The sequence below is a fragment of the Lycium ferocissimum genome, chromosome 11 (genome assembly GCF_029784015.1).
Source record: "Lycium ferocissimum isolate CSIRO_LF1 chromosome 11, AGI_CSIRO_Lferr_CH_V1, whole genome shotgun sequence".
In the NCBI taxonomy this organism is placed as follows: domain Eukaryota; kingdom Viridiplantae; phylum Streptophyta; class Magnoliopsida; order Solanales; family Solanaceae; genus Lycium; species Lycium ferocissimum.
In genome coordinates this window covers 59,840,296-59,857,140 of record NC_081352.1, presented here as the reverse complement: position 1 = coordinate 59,857,140, position 16,845 = coordinate 59,840,296, and the positions used below count along the sequence as shown (strand labels likewise).

The following is a 16,845-nucleotide window of genomic DNA, read 5'->3' as shown; positions in this document are numbered from 1 at the left end:
AATTCCTTAGAGAAAAATAGAAGTTGGTTCAGGGATCGCAACAACAATCACATATCTTGATTTCTGTGAAATTTCTTCCGTAGTCTTGTCGCCCCCAGCTAGGGGTTCGGGTGGTCTATTAGTTTATTCTGGCGGAGCTCTGGCCGGAGGATCCATGGAGAAAATACTCCTTTTTGAGCAAATTGTTACTGTGCACCAGATTTCGTAGAGCTAGAGAGACAGAAAAAGACTTTGCAAATAGACTTACGTTGCTAAGCGGATCTAAATTGTGAGGAAGGTTGAGCGAAAGTCTAGGAAGGAGCCAGATTAGGAAAGTACGTGGAATTGTCCACTTATATATATATCAACTCATCTTTATCCCGTTGGCCGTTGATTAATCACTCATTGATCTGCATGAAATATGAGTGGGTTGATTTTTGTTACCTTTTTGTCAATTTACTTTCAACTCAATCAAATCCCCCAATTTATCAGCACTAGAGATTAGTATATCAACTAGAGGAAAAGCCCAAAATAATTCGTTATCTTTGGACTTGGACTCAAAGTCATCCCTGTTATTTCACTTGGAGCACAAATAATCATCCGATCCTTCTTGTTTATTATATTGGTGCACTTTTTGTTATTGGCTGTGAACTTTCAGTAGACCTTTTTTTTCTTTCAATATTGCAGCAGCAATTCCACTACCAAATTAGCAGTTCTAGCACCAATTCCAAGCAATATGACATTACGCGAGTACCACATTAGTTGCAACATAATTAAGGATTTCAATAAAAGAGAAAATAAAAGAAAGAAATGAAGATTGTAATTTAAATAGTTCAAAAAAATAAACTTTACTACTTTTCTTATTCTTTTCTGTTTTTGATTCAGTGAAAGTCACAGCTAAGAAAAGATGGGAAAAGAAGAAATAATAGAAGGCTAAAAAGATACTTAGCCGATACTAGTATATCGACTGCCTTAAGATAATAGACTACTTCTCTTTTTGTTGTTATCATGACATAATCATCATGATGACTATAATTCGTAATTTTTATTAGATTGACCTCCCTTTCCTTAATATGTTTTGCAGAATTTTACTGCCATGAAAATTGGTAAAAAAGTCAGTAGGTTATTGTTTGTATTTGCAAGCAACGCTGACATGAAAGCCCATCTACAAAAGGAGTTAAAATTTGGAATTTTTACTCATTGTAGCTTCTTTTAAAACCTAATTATTAATATTAACTACCTTTTTATTTAATTATATTTAGTAGATAATTAACTTTTCTAAATTACAATTGGTAGTTATATCAAAAGTACATACCCAAATACATATATCTTTCTTTTTTCCCAATCACTATCCATTTTAGATTTTTCATTTCTCAAAACTCTAAAAAATCTCTCTCCCCTTCTCTCAACCACCACCACCACGACCGCGCCGACCCTTTCTCTTCTCTCTCTCCCTCTGTGCTCACCCCTCTCTCTCTTTTCACTCTATCCGGTGATCGGCGGGTGTTTGAGTGGCCTGAGATGGCACACGATGCAGACGGCGGCAATGAAGACTCGGTGAGGAAGAAGAAGATGCAGACGGCAATGGCACAGATCTGGCCGTGTGTATTTTTGGTGGTGGCCGCGATGGCACTGATTTTGAGATGGCGGCGGAGAAGATGACGTGGAGGTGGAGAGATTAGGGTTTTGGTGGTGGTGGAGAGATTAGGGTTTTGTTTGTGTGTATTTATTAAAAGCCAAATACAAATACATTCAAAAAATCTACATCTCACAAATACACTGTTTTTGAATGTATTTGTCTTTGTATTTTTTGAGTGTAGTTTTTAGTGTATTTTGTTAATAGCCAAACACACTGTTTTTGAATGTATTTGTCATGTATTTGAATTTTTTTGTCTTGTATCTGAATGTATTTGTTGAAATCCATTCAAATGCATGAAAATTTGAATGTATTTGGCGTCATATGTAGTTGAAATACATCAAAAAAAGCCACTGAAATATATCAAAAAAAAAAATCACTAAAATACATCAAAAAAAAAAAAATCATTGAAATACATTAAAAAAAAAGATACGGAAATACATTATAGCAAAAACAAAAAAAATCACTAAAATACATCAAAAAAATAATATTAATATCTAATTTAATAGCTCCACCGTTAAAGGCTAAAATCAAGGATCCTGTTTTTTTTTTTTTTACCGTGTTCTCATGTATTTGTTGGCAACAAATACACGCAAAAACATACACTATTTTGCCAAAATGTAGCTATAAATGATAATATTTAAAAGGATAGCTACAAATGGTAGGAAACTACAATAAGGTAGTCATTTGAGTAATTTTACCTTAAAATTTTTATGGTTGCTAATAACATTATTTTACTCTTTTATAAACAATACCCATCTTTGGTTATTTTATAATATTTCAAATGGTTCTTGGTATTTAGAGCCAAGAATGGACAATTTGTGAATATTTGCGAGTAGATTTGAAAAACAATATGAGAATTGTGTTTAGTTAAATTGTGAGTTGGAATTTTGTGTCAAAAGAGTACAATAAGAAGCACATGAGCTACTCTTTCTGTTAAAAGTTAACTATTAGTTACTGGAGATACTAAAAGTGCACCAATTTAGCAAACTATGAGGACTTTTAGTGCCCCATATAAAAAAATAAGGATAAATTTGTGTCTAAACCCAAAGATGAGGAATGATTTGGGTCTTTTCTCATAAGCACTACTTCATAAACTTTTGATACCCTCCGAGAACTATAATGTTTTATATCTTGTTTCATGTTTCCTCTTTGTTTTCTTTGTCTTGTCATGCTACAAATAAAAAATAGTTGAAAGAGCTTATTATCATTCCCCGAATGCCCAAGTGAAAATCATAGCACCTCCTTTTATCTACCGCCAAAGTGGATTCGCTTAGACTCGCCAAAATATATTACTCGCCAAAGTGGATTCTCTTAGACTCGCCAATAAATATATATATAAAAGACATATTTTAATATGCTAAATGTTCTCCTATACAATTGAAATCTAATCTCAATTGCCTTTACCAGGCTCTAGACTTGTGAATTATGACCCGTGAAAAACTAAAAAATCATTCGCTTAACTAATCATTTCGAATATTTGAATATATATAGAAATAAGTTATAGCTAGTCGTCAAGTAAGAAGTTATTACACCTTCATGTTTTATGTGACACAATTTTCTTTTTTAAATTTTTCTGAAAAAGAAAAAATACGTACCTCTTTTTTGAAAACTATTTAATCTACTCATTTTCCCCTTAATTACATGATTATTTATCCGGATTAACTTGATATAAAATTTCATTCTTTTATAAAGAGAGACAAAATAAAAAGATCTATAAAACTTTCACCACACTTATTTAAAATGATAATTTTAATTCTTCACATATATTTGACTTACGTATTAAAAGTTTTGTTCAATTTTTTAGCTTCCGTAACCCGTCAAACGACCTCAATAAAATGGGACGGTGGAAGTACTATTACGTGAACCAGCTAGCCTTGCACCCTCAAAGGCTTGTGTTAAATTTATAATCCTTCTTCGTGGAGGAAAAATTAGTCACTTGGAAAAAAGCGGTTCTTAATCTAATCAGAACAGTCCCCAAGATGTGCATTCTATATTTGTCATTTTCATTTCATTAGATCCTCATTGGGAGTGAAAACAACACCAAGTTTAAACAAAACCAGGTTCCTATTTTTAAATGAACAGAGGCAGGGAAAGTATCTCAATGCCTTTGAAGAGAATACTTACATGTCAACATCTAAGCAAACATAAAGCCAATTGGTAAACGCTAGAAATCACAAATAACAAAGACACAGTTCAGTTAGGATATTTGTTCAGCATAATGTTCAAATTGACATCTTAAAAAAATGATTAAAACAGCTAGTTTGAAAACAAGTCATATCCAATAAGTTTTAAAACCACAACCGCCCATTGGAATCTAGTAGTACCATTCAATTACCTATGCTAAATTATTTCCATCACCCACTGCCCCTGGTTTCTTGAAAACAGCAAATTGCAATATATTAGGAAACACCAACTACCGTAGATTACTAAAAGAACATAAACAAGTCCAAGTTGACCATTACAAAATTCAGAGAAGAGAAAAGAAGTCCACATGCATGCAAGGAATTTTTATGTGGCATGAAAGCATTTTATCAGGAAACTTCTTACCTACATATCAAAGGTTAATTTGTAAGACAAAAATGGGCTACAGACTAGTCAAAACATAAAATAACAGCACCAATCACATGAATTTTGATATGAAGTGAATTTGGACACACTACTATTCTTTTCTCATCCCAAAGCACCCAATAATTTCTCCTAGGTTTAACTGCGACTACCGGCTATTCAAATCTAACTGTTTTTTTATTAGCCCCACCAGGTAAAAATATTCTACTCCTACGGCTATATATGGTCCGCCAAAAACGTTCATTTCCTTCACATTACTTTCCTTTCCTTCATACTGAACTAGCAAACAAGACAATGGAGTTTCCGGTAATCGACTTCAGTAAGCTTGAAGGTGAGGAGAGAAGTGCAACCATGGCACTTCTCCATCAGGCTTGTGAGAAATGGGGCTTCTTTATGGTAAGAAATGAAGTGTTTATTTCCGATGTTAAGTAGTGGTAGCAGTAGTAGTGTTACTTTATTCATAAGATACTGATACGATGTTCAATTTATGCAGATAGAGAACCATGGAATTGACACTAACTTGATGGACAATGTGAAGCAGCTGGTAAATCAGCACTATGAAGCCAACATGAGGAAACGCTTCTATGAATCGGAGCTACCTATGACATTAAAGAAGAATGAAACCATCAGCAACACAGACTGGGAAAGTACATTCTTTCTTTGGCATCGTCCAACTTCTAACATCTATGAGATTCAAGGTCTCTCAAAGGATCTTTGGTAAGACAACACCACCAGAGCATAAAGCTTCAACAGTTCAATAAATACTATAATAGAATTAATGAGCACACACGTACAGCCTATCTGTGTCATTATTGAATTTCACATTTGAACTATGTTGTGTGCAGCAAAGCAGTAGATGACTACATCGATCAGCTGATCAAGCTAGCAGAAAATCTTTCAGAACTAATGTGTGAGAACCTTGGCCTAGAGAAGAGTTACATCAAAGAAGCATTTTCAGGGAGCAAAGGTCCATGTGTTGGAACAAAAGTGGCAATATATCCTCAATGTCCTCGCCCTGATTTGGTCAGGGGATTGCGCGAGCACACAGACGCTGGTGGTATCATACTCTTACTCCAAGACGAACAAGTTCCAGGTCTGGAATTCTTCAAAGACGGACATTGGGTGAATATTCCACCTTCCAAGAACAACAGAATTTTTGTAAACATTGGTGACCAGATCGAAATTTTGAGCAATGGGATGTATAAGAGTATTCAACACCGAGTGATGGCTGAAAAGGATGGGAATAGACTTTCCATTGCCACCTTTTACAACCCTGCTGGTGAGGCCATCATTTCTCCAGCACCAAAGCTTTTGTATCCTTGTCACCTCCGCTTTCAAGATTATCTGAATCTTTATTCCAAAACAAAATTTGCGGAAAAATGCCCCAGATTTGAGTCTGCAAAAATATTGGCCAATGGGGTGAAAACATTGGCCAATGGGCACTAAGACTTCACCTTGAAAAAGAATGATTATTCGTTCCAAGTTTATGTATTTGTTACTTATCATTTGAGTGCTCTGTTTTCCCCTTCTTCTTTTTTTCTTTCTTTCATTTTGGGCTTTCTTTGTGGTTAAAGTTCAAGAGAAGCTAATGTATATAGGCTTCCTTTATCATGTAAGATTGCATTAAAAGTTTTTAAGGTCAAAGTTAGGGTTGCTTTGAAAAGCTGTTACACATAGACCAATGACTCTTACAGGAGCAAAAATAATTTGATCAATGTTTTGGCTGTACAGTTAAAGAAAACTAACTCCACAGAGCATGTACTGGTAGCGGCTGATAGATGATTATCCATTACCTATCGCCCGTGAGCATAAAAATCTTTCAACGAAGAATAATATGTATAAGACTAAATTCACTGAATTTTATTATCTAACAACAGTGAGACAGCATCATACGCAGACTCAAATGCAAATTCCTGCTGAAGACCCATTGCCAACTCGGAATACTTTAAATTACTTATGTTTAGTCTGAGATACACCCACGCCTTCTTGAAACAGATTTAAGGAACACAAAATTGGGGGCGGGGGGAGGGGGGTGTTGGGGGTGGAAGTGTTTCTAACACTCTCTTTCACATGTCCTCCATTCAAATGTTAGGTTTGTCCACAGGATTGTTCAACATCCGTCCTTGGTTTTTCAATCCATACAAACCCAAGACAAGGAAGAACACTTCTCTTGTATTTCATGACATAAGGGTATTAATTTCATAATAATTACTATTGAAAAATAGGCCCCAGAGCTTTTGTCGGCAAGTGCGGAGCATGATGTGTGGGGGAGGCGCATGTCACGGGTTTGAACTCTACCCCACACAAAAACCTGTATTTAAATGGGGAGAAGAGTAGACAGTAGAGTAGTGAGCCCATTGCTCACCAGTTCTGAATCGTGCGCTACTGGCCCTCAGGGATTTTCAGTGATCAAAACAAACTACTACTGAAAATACAGCTTTTTGATTCAGTAAAAACTATTAAGAAATACCATCTGTATATAGAACCAGTTAATTCCTACCAAACCTGTTTGAAAATCGCCATAGTAGCTTCCTAAAGAAACTAGGTCCAAAAAGATGATCCAAGTCAAAGAACAATAATGCACTTCACGAAGCTCTTCGTTTAACAAGGTATAGAACCACTTACAAAGTAGACAATTTTGACAACACAGATTTGGTCACCAGAGTATTTGTATGCTGAGTGGCTTCTGTGAGTAAGGATTTTTGAGATTTCAACATAGGAGCACATTTGGTGACAAAACATAATAGGAAGTTTCCAAATTTCAAAGACTTTGAAAACCTGTCAGCAGATTCCCAAGCATGCTGAACAAGTCTATCGATTGAGTCTTGAGTCAAATGAATGTTATGATTTACGATATTTTGCATCAAATTGAATAATGAATCCGTCCATACCAATTTACTGCCAATTAAGGATTGATGACAGGGAAGGCAGATGAATTTCTTCAGATCGTCCTCGTTACTGAGAAGTTTCTGGCAGAAGGCAGAAACATGGCCTTGGTGCAAAGATTCTCTAACTATCCTTGTTATCACATCACAAATAGGGCTATTTATGCCTTCTGTTCTAAGTATCAGGGGCAATAGCAGCGCATACTCTGCAGCTCGCTGATGAACTTTACAGGACTCTATTGTTGCCGTTAGTAACACACGAGAAGCTGGTTCTTTCAAAACCAACAACTTGGGAAGAATAACAGAACAAAGAATGCGACTCGGCCAACCAAGTTCATCTTCATTCCCGTCTAGAAGATTGGACACTAAAACTGAAGTAATCTCATCATCAGCTCTCCAAGGTTCAATTTTACCCAAAATAGCCAAAGACTGACTCCCTCCTTTACAAAGTTCCCGAATTTCCCCAGCCAATTCCACAGCCTTAGCAGTAGACTGAAGAGACAACAACCGGTCTTTCAAGCGCTCCGCCATTTCTTCAACTTGAGGGTTCAAGAACTCATCTACCTCCTTAATCACTTCATCAACCTCCTCAACCACTTCTTCCTCAATTTCTCGTTTACCCTCTTCAAATTCAATCATAGGATCATCATTTTCTCCACAACTACTGAATTGCATCGCCAAGTTGAGCTGTTTCTGCGATATAGGCAGCCACGGAAGCATCAAATCAGTTTCATCGACATCATCCTTAAGCCAATCGGGTAGTGACCTAAACTCATCCTCCATTTGTTCTTCTTCAGAATCCAAGTTCAAGCTAGAAAACCATTCGTAGTTAGACCTAGACACAACGTCAAGCAACTGATGTGCAGCCCGCTTTACCCAAAAATCAAGCTTTTCACCCTCCTTCAACATAGTTTCTGCGAGCTGACACAATTCGCTTTCACAAAATCTCCGGCAATCATAACGAAGAAACGACAAAACACGGGCTTGAACTGCATTTGGTAGAGTCTGTATCCACATAACCCTGCCAAACCAATCATAACTCCAAATTTTACTACATGTAACTAGACCTAGAGAAAAATAAAATCAAGAAAAACACAACCCCAACTCATCCATGTTCAATTGTACATGAAGTTAAACTGTTAAACAAGTATGCCTCAATTTTAAGCTCTTAGGCGTCGTTTGGTAAGTGGTATATCGGGACTAAATTTGGGATTAAATTTATACCTTATTTGGTACCATCTATTTCAATTTGTTTTGACTTGACACGGAGTTTAATAAATTAAACAAGACTTTTGACTCTGGTGGTCTTAAATTAAAAATATGCAGAATATACCAAAATATCCTTTAATCTTGTGATCATGCCATGTGAGTAGAGAGTTGTAAAAAAAAGAGATAGACATACTTTTTTAAAACGGACTAATAAGGAGAGTAAGATAATCAAATTGAATAATTATTTTATCTCACCTCCCAGGTGATATAAATTAGTCAATAATGCGGAGATAATTTAGTCAACGAACCAAATGACCCTTGGTAAAATAAGAGCCAATACAAATGAATGAATTACCGTTTTGTATGAGATGGAGAAGAAGAATCTGTTATGGTGATGTGGGTTGGTTTGGTGAGGAGTGAAAGGAAGGAGGATGTTGAAATGGTGGTGGGGCCAGGCTGGTTGAAAGATTGTTGTAACCATAGAGATGCTTGGGTTTCTGGACAAGGGGAGTTCAAGAATATCTCAAACAATGGTACCCAACATTCCATTTTGAGATTTCTGGCTCTTTTTTTGTGTGGGTTTGATATTCCAAATTTTGATAACGTTTTCTGAAACCCAACTTGTAACTGCGTCCGCGTGAGTTAAACTTGCTGGAACTCCAGTGGACGACTATAAAGACTTGGATTTCAATTGTGTGTTGGGACTACATGTCAAGAATCATCAAGTTCTAATATGAATTTGTAATTTGTTCAAGAAGCTCACTCAAATTCCCTCACAATGTCGTTCAAGCATTTCACCGAACACGTACCACAGACAAATAGGGTGGACCACATGGCACAGGTCCTGTTTCCGCGATGGTTGGCTATCTAAATTTTAACGATGAGAATTATTCCCAATTTCCCACCTCGTAAGGATTTTTATATAAATTTATAATCGTGACGAATAATTAGGTAGATTTTTAATATTATAAAAAAAAAATCAAAAAAAAATAATGAATCTACCTTATAAATTGATGTATAGATATATTTTATATATTAAATTTAAAAATATTAAAATTATCACCTTGGGACCGGAGAGATGGAAATGACTATAAGTCGGCAATCGAGTTAACATCCAAAGTCCTAACACCGAAACCTATTATACTACTCTTATATATTGAAACTAAGTTAGTTCTATGATCCCGAGTAGTAACATGTAACCTACAAAGTAATTATCTTGGGTAGCAAGCCACAAGGTATTAAATACCTCTCATATGATTTAATTTTTTTTATTGGATGCTTAAATCTTAGCAGACTCAATTTTTGGGTCCCCTCTTGATTAATTTCTTCCCACTTGTGTGATCTAAGTTATATCTTTTGTCTTTGCTTAACATTGTTTTACACTATAGTAAAATAGTGGATGAATCTTTATTCTTATCGTCTTTCATATTTTTTCTATTGATTCGTCATCTTTTGGATAGTAAAAATGTCTAGAGAGTTTTAGCTAAAGTCTTACAGAAATATGCATGGTATCATAGTGTTCTAACTTCAACTAGTGACTTTCACATGATGTTTTCTAAAAAAGAATACCCAAGATTAATCGAACTGAACCGATATAAAAAAGAAACCGAGATGATGGGACGGTTTCGAAAAGTCTAATTTTGATTATACAAAATATAATCGAAAAATTGATATGCTGTAAATTTTATAAAATAATCGCCTGTTTGGCCAAACTTCTAAAAACAGCTTATTTTAAAAAGTACTTTTCAAAAAAGTACTTTTGGTTAAAAGCAGTTTGTGTTTGGCCAATTAATTTAAAAAGTACTTTTGAGCAGCAATTAGTGTTTGGTCAAGCTTTTAAAAAGTGATTTTATGTGTATTTTTCTCAAAAGTACTTTTCAAAAAAGTGTTTTTGGGCAAAAGCTATTTTTTTAGTTTCTGAAAAACTGCTTCTGCTACTCCCTAAAAGTACTTATTTTCTCTCAAAAGCTTAGCCAAACACCTTACGTTTTTTAAAACAAGCACTTATTGAAAAAATAAATACTTTTGGGGGAATATAAGCTTGGCCAAATAGGCTATTACTCCTATGTAACAAACCTTTTTTTTTTCCAAAGAAACGTAGTTACAAATTATTAGGCGCTAGAGAAGGTGAAATTTTTCCATCTTGATAAAAAAATAGATTAACTACATTTTATAGTGCAACCATAACGAGCAAATTACTAATGCTTTATTCCTTATAAATATAGGATGTCGTGAACAGTGTTTAAAGAGGCGGGGGCACGAGGCGAGACATTTTATACAGCACGGGCCGAGGCATAAGTCCCATGAATCTACGGGGTGTATGTCTCATTATCTTCTCTTTATAATTTTATTACTATAAAATAAGCAAAAGTAAAGTTTTCATTAAAATTCTGCAAATAAATTCAAATAAATCACCAATAATATAAAAAGAATTATTATAAATATTATTCGCGAAAGGTAACAACACAGAAAATGATAATAGCCTAGATAATCTTTAAAATAAAATCTTCATTTACTTCATAACCAATCTCCAGATCTATTAGTCCTTCCCGACCTCAACTAATATTTGCGCTGACTTTTATTTATATATTCATAGAAGGAGAAGGGCAAAAAATGTAACAGCAATGACAAAAAATTGATAAAGTTGCTTTAGGGCAATGACAAAAAATGGATAAAGTTGGTTTAGGAAAATAGTGGTATGAAATCTCCATCTTATCAATTTCAGACATAATCATTTAAAAGAAACTATTTATGGCGGTGTTATTTTCTATAAGATTTGCTTTCTTTATTGGGCAAAGGTGCAAATATACCCCTCAACTTTACGATTTAGAGCAAATATATCCCCTGTTAAAAAAGTGGAGTATATATACCCTTGTCGTTACAAAATGATCCAAATATACCCCTGCCCTTACACCAATAGTGCAAATACACCCTTTTCGCTAATGGGATTTTAAAAAAAAAATATTTCCGTGGCTTTAAAAAAAATAAGTCTACCCATTTTTTAAACGAACCAGACCTGACCCACCAGGAAAAAAATTTATCATGTGGCTTAAGAAAAATATGTCTACTAAAAAAAAATGGATAGACCTTTTTTTAAAGCCACATGGTATTTTTTTTAATTATAAAATAAACTAAATGATTTTAAAAAAAAATCGTCAGCAAAAAGGGTATATTTACACCATTTTGTAACAGCAGTCGGTAGGGGTAAATATACACCACTTTTATAATGGAGGGTGTATCTGCTTTAAATCACAAAGTTGAGGGGTATATTTGCACCTTTGCCCTTCTTTATTTATATATTTTAGTAAAAATCACTACAACATGATAACATAAAGTATAAATATCATTATGCCAATACAAAAAATCATAATTTATGGAAAAAATATTTTTAAAATAATAAAATTAAATTTAATGTCAGGGGTGTTGTCACGCCCCAAAACCCACCCTAGACGTGACCGGCATCCAACGTCATGAGTAACATCGGAAGAACCTTATAAATCAATAACGTCAAGCCCTTTTTCGATAATCTTTCATTATTTAATTAAACAAGCGATAAATAACTAAATAAAATTTAAGATCACAATTATGGAACAAAATCAGTGGAAGTCTAATATAAATGAATAGTCATGAACGTGGAAGTCTAATATAAATGAATAGCCACTCACAGGCAAACAATTTCATTGTTCTCAATTGTAACACCCCGTACCTTTAACCTAAGCTTTAACCATGATCCTAGACAAATGTTTCATGATTCTCATTCATGTAGGCGCTACTCTTCATGTTCCCCATGTACATGTTTCCATGTAATCACGTATTCAGTTCTCATGATCCATGACCATGTTCCCACGTAACCATGTCAAGCTCTTATGTTTTACATCATGTTTCTTTCATGTTCATGTATTCAAGCCATGTCCAACCATATTCTTAACCATGACCTATCATTTGAGGACGAATGATTCCAAGGGGGAGATATTGTAACACCCCATACCTTTAACCTAAGCTTTGACCATAATCCTAGACTTAGAAAACCCGATAAAGAATGTGGGAATTGGAAATTTCCTCTTCAGTTGTAAGATAGTGGTTTACGCCTATAACGACTAATCTTTCGTTCCTGAAAATAATAATCAAGACAAGAAAAATAGTGACAAAGAGTAATATTTAATTTCAAGAATTTGTGCGGGGGTTACAATCTTTATGAAACCTTAAATAAAAAGATGTAATCCTCTGATTCTTCTCCTCACGATACGGCGGTCAATCAAGGGCTTTGCTTGTTCTTGAATGGACAGATCACTTGTTGTTGATACTTTACTACGAATGCGGAGCCGAGCTTTAATCACAAACGTAGAGGTATGGAAACTTGCGGCTCACCACTTGGAGCGAAGCCTTCTTAGTATGCAGAAGACTTGCGGTTGAGAGCTTCTCTATGTATCTTTCTTTTTTTTTTTTTTTTTTTGCTTTATGAAGACCCCTATTTATAGTTGCAGAGGAGAGCTAGGGTTTGTATATGATTGGTTGAACCATGTCATTTGAACACTTGGCGACATTTGATTGGTTCTTCTATTGACTTGACATCTTTGCGTCACTTATGCACGTGGCATGGTTTTATTGGTCCTTGACTTGACTTGGCGCGCCACGTCATTTGACACGTGGCATGGACCTTGGGCTAATAGAGTGGGCTCATCATGTGAAGTCCAACAAGATAGACTAGCCCAATTGAATTAGTATTTCAATTAAATCCATAACAATTGGACTTAATCAATTAATCCGATTATATTAGCCCATAATATTTGTTTGGATCAAGACATCTTGAATTTAGAATATGATCCAAATTATTTGTGGATTTAAGTCCGATTAAATTTTAGTGCCTACAAATGCCCCACTTCAAGGCTTGTTGAGGTGCATGACTTGTCGGGCCTTTAAAGACGAGACTTGAAGTATTCATGAAGCAAATATTTTTTTTTGTTTGCATTGCGTCCTCAAGCTCAACTTGATGATGTGTCTAATAATCGATGATAATTCCAACAAGCCCTTTAGCTTCTTTGAGTCGCCACGCAGACTTTACGACCGCAGTAGCTACCATAAGCCTAACCTGACTTTTCATACATTAGCACTTTCCATACACAAATACTTTCTATGTATAACAGAAAATATGCAACGAGAACGGAAGCATCCTTTTCCTTGTCCTTTAATTTTTTATTTGCTGTACCCTAGGAAACATACAGCCCTTGACCTTGATATGCATTAAACTAGGTAAGGATACTGCTAGTATTGCACGAGTTAGCCTCATATTTCATGTTGCAAAGTAGTCACTTTCCATATAGAAGCTTAACCGCCACATATATCCCAAAGTTTCCGTAATTTGCATGGTATTCCTTTCCATATTTTAGGAGAGACTTTCCATAAGCTTATATTTTCCATATATAAGCCCTTTCCCATATTAGGAGAGAATAGTGACTTTCCATAAACTTAAACTTTCCATACATAATTCTAAACCTTCCATAATTTGATTCCAACTAGAACAATGATTTCTTTGTGTAGTCCATGTAGGAACCAGATTTTGACATCTATAAATACCCCGCATTATCATGGTGGTTTAATGTCAATTTGCAGCATCATCGAGTTGGTTCGAACGCCTCTCTTTCAGGTAATTCTCTTCTTCAATATGAATTTTCGTCACTTTCTTCGCAGCTCTGCACGTCTATGGTAGAAAATTCATATCTCGATGTAGGAACGTCGAAATCATGATCCGCTTGATGTTCCGGAAACTAGACTCGTAGAGCTACGTCACACGCGGAAACCACGACCCAATTGCATCTATATTTTCTCAGATATTGATCGAGAATCAGACTTTGAGTTCTGGTTCGCTGGCTTATTAGTCTTGCGCGTCCTGACGAAAAATCTTATATCTTGACTTAGGAACATCGCAATCACGAACGGTTTGCGGCGTCGGAAAGAAGACTCATAGAGCTACGTCATATACGAAAACCACAATCAAATTGATTCTATATTGGCTTAGGTATATATTTTTTTAACCAGCCACAGAATCTGATTTTGCTTTCTTGGCTTTGGACATGCTCTACGAAACTTACTTGTCCCCTTTTTTTTTTTTTTTAATTTCTTTTGCAGGTCTTTGGGCGCATCTGTACGGCTTTAAATTTGAACAAAGATGATGCACTTTCGTGACCGCGATACGCCACGTCCTCATCTAGAGATAGTGAGCGACAAACGAAATTCGAACGCCAAAGTCCTTGCCTTGGAGGTTCAACCTCCAGTGATCGGTGCCTTCTCACTTGACGGAGAGCTTTCTACGCTTCATCTTGCCGAATGGTCTAAAAGGGAGACCAAAGACGTCATGAGCAACTTCTCGTGCAAGGCCACCGTTATGGACGTCCCTCCGTTGAAGTCCGCAATTCATCGAGAAGTCGCGCCCACCGAATCTTCTCATCCCAATGGATGTTTCAACAAGCCGGAGTGTCCCGCCTTCGGTTTCGGCAAAGTTTGCTACACACCCGGCCATTGGGAGTGGGTGGAAGATGTGCTTCCTCGCTATAAGGAAGTCTTGGAGCGTGTCAAAGTTTACGATGCCATCTACGCTTCTTTGTTTACATATGATTATGATGACAACGTTCTGCATGCTTTTTGTGAGCTTTGGCGTCCGTCTACCAATACGCTTTCCACTTTCGTCGGGGAGATGTCTATCTCACTTTGGGACTTACGAACAATTGCGGGACTTCCCATTCACGGATCTTTTTATGATGAAGTTCTTCCTTCGGCGAAAGAATTGACGCAAATGGACAATCAGGGGAAACCATGGCTCCCAAGAGCTGTCTATACTTATTTTCAGCCTTTTACAAACTTGCCGAAGGTGGCCATCATGAGGTGTCCATCCATGATTGGGTGAAATTTTGGTTTAGAGGACCAAGCAGGTACGCAGAGCCTCCGCAAAGGGCGTCAAAGGGTCGTGCAACGAAGCCAAGATTGAATCACAATCCTTCCGGGCATATTGACATGAATTACTTACCACGAACCGATGAGGAGCATACCCCTTCGTTGAGCTAGGAGTGGAAGACTCACTTAGAGATGAGACGAATTTGTCGGCTTTCCTAACATGTTGGCTCTGCAAGTTTGTTCTCCCATAAAGAAAATTGACTATGTGCGTGCTAGCGTTCTTAAAGTGGCGAGCTTGATGGATCATGGAGAGAAATTCTCTTTGGCGGTTCCGGTCCTTGCGAGCATATATCGCGGCTTGAGAGATCTCTCTTCTCGATTTGAGGTGGAGAATATAATTTTCCCCATACACTATGTATATGGCTGGCTAGGAGAGTATTTTAAGACCCATCATCGTGCGAATCACTCACATCGGAGTATACCTTTATGCAAGATTTCTGGCGAGAAGATGGCCAACTACTTCAATTTTTCTGATGCCTGAAAGTTATTTCAACAAGATGATGCCCGCCACCTCCATCATTTGGCGTTGCTACAAGGTAGGGAATTATACTTCACTGATACTGGCGATCTCTCAGATTCATGGAATGATACTATCATAAGCCTTCGTTCGAGCTATGTTACACTTAGGCATGATGCAGATCTCATCGTGGAGTCCTATAGTCCTTATAGGTTTAGTAGACAATTTGGTTTTTGTCAAGACATCCCTGGAGACCTCATGGAGCGACCATACGATGGCACATTGCTAACACTAGCGCAACTTTGGAATTCATCGATCCGCCTTGGAACCTCTTCAAAGGTCATAATTCCGCGTGCGCCCATCGGAAGGCCGGTTCGCACCTTTAATGACTCGCGAGTACATGGAATGGTGGCTAGCCAATCGGACAAATCCTCGAAATGAGTCCTCGAATTATCTCACAAAAATCAAAGCAAGATCATACACCTATGTTGTCCAAAAGAGGCCCGACTCGAATGAAAGAAAAATCGCATCCTTCTTCTAAGTCCGAGGTGCAACTTAATGATACTCCGCAAGCTCTTGAAACTTCTTCTAAGTCTAAAAACTTGAAGGATGTTGAAATCCCTATGGACAAAGGAGTTAAACGCGCCCGACTAGTCTCCAAGACAAGTGCTACGGCTCCTAAGGTGACCAACAATACTTTCAAAAGAAGGGAGCCTTCGAGTTCATTGGACAAGGGCGCCAAAGAAACATCAAGTCTCGCACCATCTTGCAACAAAAAGTCTCGCCCTTCCTCTCTTCCTATCGATGTTGGAAATACCATTGCAGCCTCTAGTTCGACGGAGAGTAATACAAGTGGAGATCGACATTGGAATCGTTTGGAAAGGAAGTCGAAAGAGTCCAACGATCACCATAATGAATTCGCTGATTTGGACACTATTAGCATTGGATCTGATATCCATCTGGATGGGGATCCAAACTCAATGATGGGCTTGGAAGAAGTAGCAGAAGAAGTAATATTTCTTCTCTCCATATTTTCTGCATTTACACTTTCTTTCTTCTTCTTCTTCTTTTTTTTTTTTTTTTTAAATCTGATGTTTTTTTTTTGTCTTAACTTTTTCCTAGGCCGCCCCTTTCGAGGTTTTCAATCTAGAAGACTTTTTTTT

At 36.6% G+C, this 16,845-nt stretch overlaps 2 protein-coding genes across 3 annotated transcripts; one reads left to right on the top strand and one right to left on the bottom strand.

Moving 5' to 3' along the window:
- Positions 1–4,358: 4,358 nt before the first annotated feature.
- LOC132037754 (1-aminocyclopropane-1-carboxylate oxidase 1) lies at positions 4,359–5,853 on the top strand. Its single transcript, XM_059428358.1, has 3 exons — positions 4,359–4,579; positions 4,677–4,900; positions 5,029–5,853. The coding sequence occupies exons 1-3, from the start codon at positions 4,406–4,408 to the stop codon at positions 5,627–5,629; spliced, it is 999 nt and encodes a 332-aa protein (XP_059284341.1). The 5' UTR covers positions 4,359–4,405; the 3' UTR covers positions 5,630–5,853.
- Positions 5,854–6,606: 753 nt separating this feature from the next.
- On the bottom strand, positions 6,607–9,040 carry LOC132037753 (uncharacterized). 2 transcript variants are annotated; one of them, XM_059428356.1, is made up of 2 exons: positions 8,633–9,040; positions 6,607–8,089 (listed from the first exon to the last, which is right to left on the bottom strand). In XM_059428356.1, the coding sequence occupies exons 1-2, from the start codon at positions 8,824–8,826 to the stop codon at positions 6,805–6,807; spliced, it is 1,479 nt and encodes a 492-aa protein (XP_059284339.1). In that variant the 5' UTR covers positions 8,827–9,040; the 3' UTR covers positions 6,607–6,804. The 2 variants fall into 2 exon arrangements, with proteins under 2 accessions (XP_059284339.1, XP_059284340.1); XM_059428357.1 differs by having other exon boundaries at positions 8,533–8,672.
- Between the last annotated feature and the right edge of the window lie 7,805 nt (positions 9,041–16,845).